The 13,381-nt window shown below is 41.5% G+C and overlaps 1 protein-coding gene across 1 annotated transcript in view; it reads right to left on the bottom strand.

Moving 5' to 3' along the window:
* CCDC3 (coiled-coil domain containing 3) overlaps nucleotides 1-1,069 on the bottom strand; it is a 120,821-nt gene extending 119,752 nt beyond the window's left edge. Inside the window, exon 1 of the mRNA XM_044678517.1 lies at nucleotides 579-1,069. Within this exon, the coding sequence (XP_044534452.1) occupies nucleotides 579-955 (377 nt within the window). The 5' untranslated portion in view covers nucleotides 956-1,069. The remainder of the gene's footprint in view (nucleotides 1-578) is intronic.
* Between the last annotated feature and the right edge of the window lie 12,312 nt (nucleotides 1,070-13,381).

The raw sequence follows: 13,381 nt of genomic DNA, 5'->3' as shown, positions 1-13,381 counted from the left end.
CCATTTACCTGCCCACCAGTCTTGCCTCAGGAAAGGACCCCAGAGACTGTGTAGTTCAATGTCTTCATTTTTTCAGGTGAAGAAATTGAAGCGTAGGGAAATTAAGTGACTTGAGGAACCCAAATCTAGATATACAGTCACTCCTGTGATTATCCCTTTGGCCTGTTGGTAAAGATCTTGGTGACAATGAGAGAGAGAGACAGAGAGACAGAGAGAGACAGAGAGAGACAGAGAGACAGAGAGACAGAGAGAGACAGAGAGAGACAGAGAGACAGAGAGACAGACACAGAGAGACAGACACAGAGAGAGAGACAGAGAGAGGGAGACAGAGAGAGACAGAGAGAGAGAGAGAGAGACAGAGACAGAGACAGAGACAGAGACAGAGAGAATGAGAGAGAGACAGAGGCAGAGAGAGCCTGTGTTGCCCCTGTAGGTTATTCATGTCCACGTGGGTCGGTCTAAAAGGACTAGAGGGAAGCCCTGTCAATGTGTTAAAGTATAACATAAAGGTCCTCAAGAGCAGGCAGACGATCAATGAGGCTTAGGTCTGCGGGCGCCATGGGAGGTGCTCGGCTCACCTGAGGAAGAAGAAGTAGGAATAATCTTGCACCACCGTGTGGGAGTGGCAGGAGAAATAGCCCAGGCCAGTGAGGTTGAGCCTAGACCCTGCGGGCACCTCCAGCATGCTCCCCCAAGCCTGGTCGCACAGCATCTCGATCTCCGCAGAATAGAAGAGCCCTCCCTCGGAGGCGGCTTCGTACTGCCACGGCAGGTAGTTGTACAAGCTGTACATCTCCTGGTGCAATGCTAGCACTTTGGCGTACACGATGATCTCGGCCAGCTCCGCCCGGCAGCTCTCGCTCAGGGGTCTCCAGTCCGATGGCAACTGGCAGCCCAGGCCGGGGCTCAGCTGGTCGCCCAAACAGAGCAAGGCGAGGAGCAGGGCCGGCAGCATCGTGGCGGTGGGAGCGCCTACACCGAGCGCTCCCCGGTTCCCAAAGTTTCTCCCAAGTCCCGCTCTCCGCTCGCCCTTATCTCTTCTAGTACAGGTTTAATTGGCAATGGACATACTAGCCTGTGCGCATGGTGCGGACCAGGGAGGAGAGGGCAGAGGGAGCGAGGGGCTGGCCCAGACTGGCTTCGGGCTATCCCCCTTTGGCCAGCGCCACCGCGGCTGAGTCCACAACTGGACGCGCTCTGCCTACGAGCCCTGCTTGTCTCCTGGCTCTTTCTCCTTTACTCCACTGAGCTTGCCCCTCTAACTCTCGGAAGGAGTCGCTCCGCCTAAACTCAGGCCATCCCCTGCCCTATCGCTTTAAAAGGGTCGCCAGGACCTGGCTACCCCGCCTCCTCTTCTCCGTGACTTCTCCGGGGGCGTGGGCTGAAAGAGAGGGGTGGGGAAAAGGCAGACCCACAGCAGTAGTAGCCTCAGTGCCTCTTTCCTCCGACCCCGGGTGGGGGACTAGAGGGCGCAGGCTGGGTGGAAAGGGGGAAGGCGGGGGAAGCCAACCAGCTGCCAAATAACTGCGGGAGCAAAGCGGTAGACCAGATATTGGGCCATACTAGGAGGCTCCTGGGAGAGAATCTTTAAGATGATTGGAGTGAGAATTTCACCAACAGCTAGGGGCTGAGTTTAGGGTTGTCGATCTTACCCTCCCCAGTCCATTTTTAAAAGCCGGACGTGTGGAGATAGCGGGTCAAAAGAGATTATTGGGGAAAGAAAAGGAAGGCACAAGCGTCTTCCATTGTGCTCGAGTTTAATTCAAACTTTCATCATTTAGAATAAGGTCCCAAAACTACTAGAAGTCTTTTTGTCAGCAACCCTTCTTATATGCCCCAAGAGGAAAGGGGAAAGGGAGGGAGGAAGGAAGGAAAGAAGGAAGGAAGGAAGAAGGAAGGAAGGAAGGAAGGAAGGAAGGAAGGAAGGAAGGAAGGAAGGAAGGAAGGAAGGAAGGAAGGAAGGAAGGAAGGAAGGGAGGGAGGGAGGGAGGGAGGGAGGAAGAAAATGGATGGATGGATACCCAGCCAGAGAAAACTAAACGTCATTTGTGGCCTTAAAACCCATTGAGAAGTGTCTGGCCCTGGCAGAAGACAAGAATGTATGTATGCCCTTATCAAGAAAAACATATTAAACAGCTCTAGACACAAAATAACATAACTTTTGTTAGTACTCCCTCCCTCCCTACCCACCTTAGTTCTTTGTTTAAACTTCAGCCACTCAGCTAACTTCTCAGAATTAAATAAAATTTCTCTGTAAAACAAGAATCCTTGCCTTTCCCCAGATAATTGGAAGGACCAAAAAACAGAACAAGACCTTTCTGAGAAAGGTGGAAATGAAACCCATTTAGTTCTAACATTGGTGCTATGATGTAAAATGTTCTATCATCATTAATGTCATTATCATTATTATTTTCTAGTCTCAAACATTCATTTTTTTCTCCCTTCTATCTTCTCCCACCTACTAAAAAAAAAACAACTAAAGAAATCAAAGCAAGAAGAAAAGAATCCAAATGTACTAAAAATTTATAGGAATTCATTTTCTGGTGGCAAAAAAAACTGGAAAGCAAAAAAGTGCCCATAAATTAGGAAATGGATCAACAAACTATGCCATATGTATGTAATTCAATGCTATTGTGCCGTAGGAAATGAGGGGAAAGAATTCAAAGAGACATAAAAAAAACTTGTATGAACTATCTGATGCAAAGTGACATGAAAAGAACCAGAACAGCTTTTAATCTAACATCAATATTGTAAAAAAATTAGCAATTTTGTAGTACATTAAGAACTCTGATCAACTAACTGATCATCCATGATCCCAAAGAATTAGCAAAGAAGAATCCTGCCCACCTCATGACAGAAAGATGACAGACCCTATTCAAAATTAAAACACAATTTTTGATATAACCAATGGGAGAATTGTTTTACTTAATGATAAACATTCTTTATCTACTTGCTTTCTCCTGAGTGTACGGTGAAGCCCAAACACTTGTGAGTGATACAGAATCTCATGTAGAAGGTTTTACAGGGTTCTGGAGTTTGATATCAATCAGCACACTGTCATCCACAAACAAGAAAGCCCTTAGGGCCTTACTGCCTATAGGAAATTCCTTTTTCATATGGACTTTGCTGGACCTACTCCTCAAAGCAGAAAAATGCCTTTGATGAGCATACATCTCCTTATTTTATGTCTTAATATTTATTATCAAAAGGATAAAGCAGGCATACCTTTGTTTTCTTGAGAAGGACCCACATGTATTACAACAGTGCCAGGCACTTCTCACCAGGCTTGAGGAGCACTGTAGGTGGTCAACTGTCATCTGGGGAAGCAACTCCCATGGAGATGTGCCCTGGCAATTGCTTCTGTGAGTGCTTCAGCCAAAGCTACCAAAGACCCAGAAATAAAGGTCTCACAACCAATGTCCTTGGCACTAATATCAGAAATGAAATGATTTTATAATTTTTAAGAACATTAATTATCATCTGTTTTGATGTTGTATCCTAAAGATCCTAAGACCTTTCCATCTGGCTTGCCAATAAAACCAATATGTTGTCTCTCCATTAGATTGTGAAAAACCTTGAAAGCAAGGATTGTCTTATTTGTAATTGGAGTTCTTAGCACAGTACTTTACACACAATACATACTTAAGAAATGTTTTATTTGTTCACTCATTCAAGGAATCTTATTATTTTTATATACTTTTTTACATATTTTATATATATCATATTTTTACATTTTTTCCATATGTTTAACATTATGAGAAAGATGTTCATTAATAATATATCTTAAACCAGAGGGGTCAAACTCCTGGGCACTACATCTGGAACACCCCTAAGAACAGTCCAAAGCCAATTACAGTACAATTAGGAAACATTTATTTAACAAAATATATGAAAAATACAATTGAACATAGATAATATTAATATGTAGTTTTCTAAGTCAATCTTCAGAGAAGGGATCCATATGTAAGCCCATTTCCATTTGAGTCTGACACCATTATATGAAGCAATGACCTGGACCCAGAATTAAATAGAGCCCTCTAAAGGCTAAAGCTAAAAGCCCTCTCAGTAAGCTCAGGCCTGCTTTTATATGCCAACAACTAAACACCAACCACCAACTCACACCCAACTGCCAACTTCCTGGCAACTGCCAGCTTTTACTGTCAGCAACTGATAGACTGACCAACTCATGTTCGCTCCCTTTTTCTCCCTCATTTCCTGTCTCTATGGTTCCTTCTTCCTCTCTTCTGGTTTCTCCTTCCTGTCTCTATGGTTTCTACTTCCTGTCACTGTGGGCTGGTTAATCCCTATACATCTCTATGGTAAGAGGACCTCCAGCTCCCTTCCCCCCCCCCCCAAACTTAAAAAAGGAATAAAGAATTTCTTTTTCCATCACTTAACTCTGTTGGCCTCAGTTTCTAACCCTGTAAAAACGGCTAGAGAAGGAAATAGCAAACCACTCCAGGAACTTTGCCTAGAAAACCCCAACTGTGGTCATGAAGAGTTGGGCAGGACTGAACAACGAAACAAATGTAATGACCCCAAGCTTGCTCCCTGAAATAAAAGCTCATCTTTTATAATAAACAACATTCCTCCAATGATTCAGTGTGGGATGTGGGACATGGCAGATTCTGAAGAATTCTGGCGTGGGGATAGAGAGAAATATGATGGGCCTGACCAGGTTTCAGCATACTGCTAGTGAATAACTATACAGGAGAATTGACATAAAAGATATTTTAAAAGAAATGTATGACTAAAAAAGAAGCTAGATCAATTGCATATTAGGAACATGGGATAATTGATGAGCAGCCTGTATTTTTTCTTGGTGCTTATGCAATGTTAAGAGATCTACAGGAAGGAAAGTTCTAATATATTTGGGAAGAAGACTTAAGGGAAAGCATTCTCTTCTTTTTATGTTTTTTTTTTTTTTTTAATTTTAAACCCTTAACTTCTTGTGTATTGACGTATAGGTGGAAGATTGGTAAGGGTAGGCAATGGGGGTCAAGTGACTTGCCCAGGGTCACACAACTGGGAAGTGTCTGAGGCCGGATTTGAACCTAGGACCTCCTGTCTCTAGGCCTGGCTCTCAATCCACTGAGCTACCCAGCTGCCCCTGAAAGCATTCTCTTCTATTAGAATATCAGCTCTTTGGACTTCTTGCCAAGATGGTAGATTGTCTGCTTCCCATATGCTTACTACAGCAAAACCAGGAAGTTTCCACAAAATTGAGTAATGATCAAGAAATACGGAAACAACCGGACAGGGCTAATGGTGTTCATCCCAAGTGCTACAGTCTTCAAAATTAGATAACCTAGCCTAATCTTTACCTAACCTGATGTCTTGAGGGCTCAGAGAGGGCTTTAAATATCTAGCACTGAATATCAAAGATCTAGGGAAGCCTAACCCTGTGAGGTAAGCAGTGGACTTGGAGAGTAGGGATTATTTAATTGTTTATCTTTATCTCCCCAGGGCTTCATACAGTACCTAGCACATTTGTTGACTCATTTTTCAGTCTTGTCTGACACTTCATAACCCCATTTTTGGAGTTTTCTTGGCAAAGATACTGGAGAGGTTTGCCATTTCCTTCTCCAGCTCATTTTACAGATGAGAAAACTGAGGCAAATAGGGTTAAGTGACTTACCCAAAGTCACACAGCTAAGTAATTGTCTGCACATATTCAGCACTTAATAAATGCTTGCTAATTGATTGACATGAACTGAGTTGCATGGAATGGGGGGACATGGCTGGGTTGCTCTCTTCCCCACTGGAGAGAACATATAATAGAGCAATAAGGTCACATTTCTGTCAACGTATCTATGTGGCATGATCCTCCATAGAGCAGTCTTACCACAAATGGTTTTTAATGCTTCTAGGAATTATTAACTATTTCTAAGATGACCTAGACAAGGCACCAGGCCTCTGTTGTCATTCATTCCCTCATCTGGGAGATATGGGTGTTGTGTTAGCCAAGCTCTGAGACCCCTTTCAGCTCCAATAGTCTTTAATTCTATAAAAATGTCAGCACAGAGCCTTCACAGAATGTTATTACTCCTAAAGATTTGTTTCTTATGGCCCCAGGCAAAGCCACCATCCTGTTATAGAGTTGATTTGCATAAATACTCTACCTCCAGTTTGCATGTTGTGTGTTCATTTAATGTCTAAATGCATAGAAATCAAATGGTGGTTCCATCTCTGGTGGGGAGGACAGCTGGGAGGCACATTTTATAGTTGATAAATTTTTTCATACTGCTTGGTTACCAAGTTTATGCTGATCATTGTGTTTGAGGATAAGTTCAGAGAAGTTGGGGGAAAATGAAGGTCACCTTCCATGCTGGCATTACTCTGTTTAAACTGCCCACACATGCATTCAATCTAATATCTTATATTTGAGACATATACACAGATAAAATATATGCATGTGCCACAGGACAAAGATCCTCCAAGTATGGTCTGGGGCTCCCTAGGGGTCCGTAACGCCCTTTCATGGGGTCTGTGAGTTCAAAAATATTTTCATAATATTACCAAGATGTTTTCATTTCTAATATAATAAATATTCACAAATATAACTCACATAAACAAAAACTCTGGAGCCCTCAGTAATTTTTAAGAGTGTAACAGGGTCTTCAGACCAAAAAGTTTAAGAAACACTCTTATAACATATACACAGAGTATTTTATTCAGGTTATGTCCACTGTGAGTGTCTACCAAGGATCTGTCCTAGGCCCTCTTATCTCCTTTCTTTATATTACTTTGCATGTGAACTCATTAGTTCCTGTGGATTCAATAATCTCTATGCAGATGATTCTCAGATGTATTTATTCAGCTCTAACTCTCTCCAGGCTTCCGGTCTCATACATCCAACTGCTTATTGGATACTTCAAATTGGACATCCCATAGACATTTTAGACTTAGCATTTCTAAAAGGGAGCTTATTATCTTTTCCCCAAAACCTTCCCTCTTCCTAACTTCTCTATGACTCTTGGGGAATATCGCTATCTTCCATTCACTCAGGCTTACAGCCTCCATTGGGATCCATGATATTTTATTCTCTGTCTTACTCCTTCTATCCAGACTATTGCCAAGACCTGTTGATTTTTTCTTGGTAACATTTTTTATATGCACCCCTTTCTTTCTTCTGACATCGACACCACCATGGATCAAATCCTCATTACCAAACACCTGAACAATAGCCTTCTGGTTAGTCTGTCTGCCTTGAGTCTTACCCTACTCTACTCAACTCAGTTTTCCACTTAGCTGTGCCTAAAGGACACATGACCTCTGATTGTGTCGCCTCCCATTCAATAAACCCACTGGCTCCCTGTTACCTGTGGGATCTCTCTGTCTTTTAAAGCCTTTTATAACCTGGCTTTCCCCTCTTTTCTGGCCTTCTTACATCTTACTCCTTTTATCATACTCTTATATTGATCCTTGTACTTCATTTCTAACCTGGTCACTCTCCTAGATGTCATGATCTCCTGAAACTTGGCATTCTGAAAGATTAAATTAACTCTGAAACTCATATCTCTTCAGCAACCTCTACCCCTGGAGTCCCTCCCTTCTTCTGATGGATATGGTGGATGATGGACCTTAAAACTCTCCTCCCAGATCGATTAGCATTTGAGGAGGACAGCCTGGGAATTCAGCTCAGCATTTCCCACCAACTGTTCTCATTGATTTGATCATCTCCAGAAACTCATCATGCTGTAAGATGAACTCATCTCTGTAACTCATACCTCAAATCATTTTCCCACTCAGTCTGCTGGACTTCATCATGCCCCCATGCCAAATATCTTTTGCCTCTCCACTCCTTTGCTTTATTATGTTTTTTGGTTCAGTTGTTCTAGTCATGGCCATTTATTCATTACCCCATTTAGTAAAGATACTGAATTGAATTCAATGTAATGGACTTCTCCACTAGCAACAATGCAATGATCCAGGACAACTATGAGGGACCTATGAGAAAGAACACTAGCCACATTCAGAGGAAGAACTGTGGGAGTAGAAACACAAAAGAAAAACAGCTGCCTGATCACATGGGAGGATGGGGATATAATTAGGGATATTGACTCAAAATGAGCACCCTAGTGCAAATATCAATAATATGGAAATAGGTCTTGATCAATGACACATGTAAAACCCAGTGGAATTGTGCCTTGGTTTTGGTAGGGCGTGAGAAGAAAGGACAGATAGAACACGAATCCTATAACCATAGGAAAATGTTCTAAATTAATTAATTAAACAAAAATCTTAAAAAAAATAAAATTAAATTAAAAAAGACACTGAAGTAGTTTGCCATTTCCATCTCCAGATCATTTTACAAGTGAGGGAACTAAGACAAACAGGGTGAAGTGACTTGTCCAGAGTCACACAACTTGTAAGTGGCCGAGATTGGATTTGAATTCAAGTCTTCCTGATTTCAGGTCCAACACTCTATCTACTGAGCCACCTAGCTTCTCCCCAGATTCTTTAGGACAATCCTAAATAAAAGGACCCAGCAATGAATGACTACTGTTTTCCTTTGAAAGTCTCCCATTCTTCCCCCTCCTTTTTTTTTTTAAACCCTTAACTTCTACTGTGTATTGGCTCCTTGGTAGAATAGTGGTAAGGGAAGGCAATGGGGGGGTCAAGTGACTTGCCCAGGGTCACACAGCTGGGAAGTGTCTGAGGCCAGATTTGAACCTAGGACCTCCCGTCTCTAGGCCTGACTCTCAATCCACTGAGCTACCCAGCTGCCCCCCCTTTCCCCCCTCCTTTTTAAAGGTCACAATGTATATTTATTTCCCACATGTTATATTCTTCACCAGTTATCTAAAGAGTTAAAAACATTGTGGATTACAAGTGATCACCATTTTGCTTACTACTAATCATCTAGAACAGTGATGAGCAAACTACGGTTGTGGGCCAGATGCAGCCTGCTGAAATGTTCTATCCAGCCCCTCAACATTATTCCTAATCTGACAAATACAATGAGTAGGATATAATACAATGAAAGTTCGAAAGAGTTGCCTTAGAAATAGACTGACAGATGAGTATTTCCTTTCCTTTGGCCCCCTCTTTAAAAAGTTTGCTCATCACTGATCTAGAGCACTCAAAGCTCATCTACTCCCCAAGAGTATCCTTGAAAGCAAAAGGGGTGCATCTGCCCTTTCTGACTATGGAGCCTTTCTTTCCGTTATCAATCTGTCTTGGAGTTTTGCCCTGGCCAAGGCAAAGAGGCACAAGGGATAGAGTGCTGGGCCTGAAATCTGGAAGACTTGAATTCAAATCCAGCTTCAGATACTTAGTGGTTCGGTGACCCTGGGTAAGTCATTCACCTGCTGTTTGCTTCAGTTTCCTTAACTATAAAAAGGAGATAATAACAGCACTTTTCCTGCCAAGGTTGTTTGTTAGGATCAAATGAAAGATAATATTTCTAAAAATATTGGATGGTTGTTGTCCTTCATAACTGAAGAGGACCAAAAGGACATCACAATGTCAGGGTCAGTGTACAGTGTGTCCAATTATGGCTGATCTATCACAGTCCTGACACATAGGAGGTGCTAACTAAATGTTTATTCCTTTCCTTTCCTTAGGACTGTTAAGCCTTAACTTTAGCTCCCATTCTACTGGGAGGAGAAGCCAAGAATACACAAGGCAGATAAGAGCACACTGGAATTAGAAGGGTGAAGACCACAGAAAGGGGCAACCTCTATGTGGAGAGGGCACCAGTTTTTTGCCCCATAAGAAATCATATAAAAATAATTTTTATTTTTTACCAGTTACATATAATAACAAATTTCCACACAGGTTTTCCTAAGTTATGTGATCCAACTTATCTCCCTCCCTTCCCTTCTCCCTCCTTGTGCTGGCAGGGAATTCCATCTGGGTTATACATGTCTTATCATGTCATTGTAAGTTTCTAAAGCAAAAAGTAGAAGGAATGAAGCCCATCCTTATTAGAATCCTATAGGTTGGAGGTGGTTCTCTTATATGAGGGAATAGGGATATCTTTCAGCAATGTACAAAATTGATTACTTTGGTATCATCAGATCATACATTAGACATGGGACAGATAACCAGCTAAGATTCCTGAGACCGAAGCCTGTGATCCTCTGACTCTCTACACAACTTTTTCCTCCAGGGTGAGAGGCTTAGCTACTTCTTTTTTTCTTTTTTCCAGATTACATGTCAGTACAATTTTTAATCATTGTTTTCTGACATTTTGCAATCCATGTTCTCTCCCTACCTCCCATCCCTCCCCCCTCCCACAAGATGGCAGGCAATGTGATATAAGGTTGTACGTATGTTATTATATAATACATATTTCCATGTTCATCATGTTGTGAAAGAAGACACATATTGCTCACTCTAGAGAAAAATTCATGGAAGAAATAAAGTGAAGTCCCTCATTGAATGAAACTGAATTCAGGCTTCATCAGTTCCTTCTCTAGCAGTGGATAGCATTTTTTGTCATAAGTCCCTTGGAGTTGTCCCGGATCTTTGCACTTCTGATAATAAAATTCACAGCTGATCATCACACTTTATTGCTATTATTATGTACAACATTCCCGTGGTTCTGTTCACTTAATTTTGTATCAGTTCATATAAGGCTTCCCAAGTTTTTTTGTGATAATTTTGTTTGTAATTTCTTATGGCACAATCACTGTTCAGCCATTCCCTAACTGATGGACATCCCTTTAGGTTCCTGTTCTTTTCCACTACAAAATGAGCTGCTATAAAAAAGTTTGAACAAGTAGGTCCCTTTCCTCTATCTTTGATCTCTTTGGGGTATAGGCCTAGTAGTGGTATTGCTGGGTCAAAGGACATGCACAGTTTGTTGGCCCTTTGGGCATGGTTCCAAATTGCTCTCCAGAATGGTAGTGCCAGTTTATAGTTCCACAAACAGGACAATAGTGTCCCACATCCCCTGCAAGATTTATCATTTTCCTTTTTTTGTCATATTAGCCAGGCAGATAGGTGTAAGGTGGTACTTTAGAGTTGTTTTAATTTTCATTTCTCTAATTAATAGTGACTTGGGGGGGGGGGGAAGCTGGGTAGTTCAGTGGATTGAGAAGCAGGCCTAGAGACGGGAGGTCCTACCTCAGACACTTCCCAGCTGTGTGACTCTGGGCAAGTCACATGAACCCCATTGCCCACCCTTACCACTCTTCCACCAAGGAGCCAATACACAGAAGTTAAGCATTTAAAAAAAATAGTGACTTGGACTATCATATGACTAAAGATAGTTTTAATTTCTTCATGTGAGAATTGCCTGTTTGTATCCTTTGACCACTTGTCAATTGGGGAATACCTTGTACTCTTAGAAATTTGACTCAGTTCTCTATTTGAGAAATGAAGCCTTTGTCAGAGACATGGGTAAAGCACCTACCAGGTTCCAGGTCCTATAATAAGCTCAGGGGATACCTAACAAAAGTAGATCTGTATTCAAGGAGCTCAGATTCTAATGAAGGAGTTAACATATCAATTATAAAATACAAAATAAATAAAAATTAACTGGAAGGTAACCATAGGGTGGATATCACCAGCTGCTGGAAGAACCAGAAAGAACCTTTTTTGGGTGTGTGTGTGTGGGGGGGGGGGGTTTGTTTGAGCTGTGTCTTAAAGGAAATCAGAAATTCTAAGAATTGGAAGTTGGAAAGAGATAGCATTACAGGAATGGGAAGCAGCCAGTCCTAAGGCACAAAGACTTTTGTGAGCAAAGAACAGCAAATAAGTCAGTGTGGCTGGTTCATAGAGTATATGGAGAGGAACAGAATATAAGAAGACTGGAAAGGTAGGAAGATATTGGATTGTGAAGAGTTGCAAAACCAAGCAAAGATCTTTCTATTTGATCCTAGAAATAATAGGGAGCCATTGTAGATTGCTGAGTGGAGGTGATAACAGGGTCAAACATATATTTTAAGAAAATCATTTTGGCAGCTGAGTGGAAGATAGATTAAAGTAAAGAGACACTTAAAGCAAAGAGTAATTCAAAGGCTTTTGTAATAATAGTTGAGGCCAGAAATAATGAGATCCCGAACTGGCATAATAGCTGTTTGTGTGAGGAGATATAGTTAGAAAGAATGATTGATGGATGGATAGATAGATAGATAGATAGATAGATAGATAGATAGATAGATAGATAGATAGATAGATAGATAGATAGACAGATAGATGAGAGTTGTTATAGAGAAAGAAATGACAAGAGTAGGCAACTGAATGATTATGTGGAATGAACAAGAGAGAAGAAATGAGGATGACAGTATGACTTGCCTTACTAAAAGTATGGTGGTACCCTCAACAGTAAGAAGGAAGTTCAGATGGTAAGGAGGAAGTTCAGATAAGAAAGTTTTGGGGATAAGATAATTTATTTTGCTTTGGACACATGTGGTTTGAGATACCTATGGGACATCCACACCTGATATTTCCAACAAGCTCTCTGTATTGTGGGGTTGTATAGAGAGCAGTCAGCTTAAAACTCCAACTGCAAAAAAAATCCTGTCATGCTTCAATTACTTCTCATTTTTCTTTTTCTAGGTAATAAAGTGGAGAGAGTTCTGGATCTTTGGTGGTGAAAACCCAAGTTCAATCTATCCTCAGACATTTACTAGCTGTGTGACCCTGGGCAAGTCACTTAACCTTCTGCCATAGTTTCCTTAACTGTTAGTTGAGGATAGTAGCACCTCCCGCTTAGGTTGTTGTGAAGATCAAATGAGAAAATGTCTCTAAAGCACTGTGCAAAACATAAAGCTCTAAATAAATGTTTCTTGTTGTTGTACAAAGGTTCCAATATGGGAATGTGGGGCCTGGTTTGGGTGGCACATCTCTTGGTACAGAAACCTTTCCAGGCCTCAGTTAAAAGATATTCAATTCCCCCCCACCCCCATCCCATGAATTCAGCAAGTGAATTCAACTTAGGAAACAAGGCTACCAAAACTATGAAATATTCACCTAGGCTTTCATATTTGAGAATTCAAAATGGTATTTTTCCCTCATAGAAAAAATAGAAATGGCCAGTTCCTGTGGGGGGTAGGATCAAGAAATGAGCACTAAAATACAGGAACTTTTGGATTGCTGATAGAGAACTTGGGGCTGAATTATTTTATTATTTTACAACTCAAAGAACCATAAATGAGGGTTATTCAGGGATGCCCGTAGGATGGCATCCCTGTTGGTTGGGAATACTATTTAAAGCGTCGCCATGAAATGAAGCAGAAGGGTACCACCACTACTAAGTGGTGGCAGCCACATGTAACTGGAGATTGAAAGAGGAAGAATAGTGCCTGTTGCGGATAGACATCTGGAGTAGTGGGATTGTGAGGCCTTTTTGTAGTACAAAGTCTCAGTATTAGACAAGATATTAGAGACCATCTAGTCTAACTGAAGCCCCTTTGCAACTTAATCG

The sequence above is a fragment of the Gracilinanus agilis genome, chromosome 5 (assembly GCF_016433145.1).
Source record: "Gracilinanus agilis isolate LMUSP501 chromosome 5, AgileGrace, whole genome shotgun sequence".
Lineage (NCBI taxonomy): Eukaryota > Metazoa > Chordata > Mammalia > Didelphimorphia > Didelphidae > Gracilinanus > Gracilinanus agilis.
Note: the sequence above shows the minus strand (reverse complement) of the source record. Positions and strands in the feature narration are given on the sequence as shown.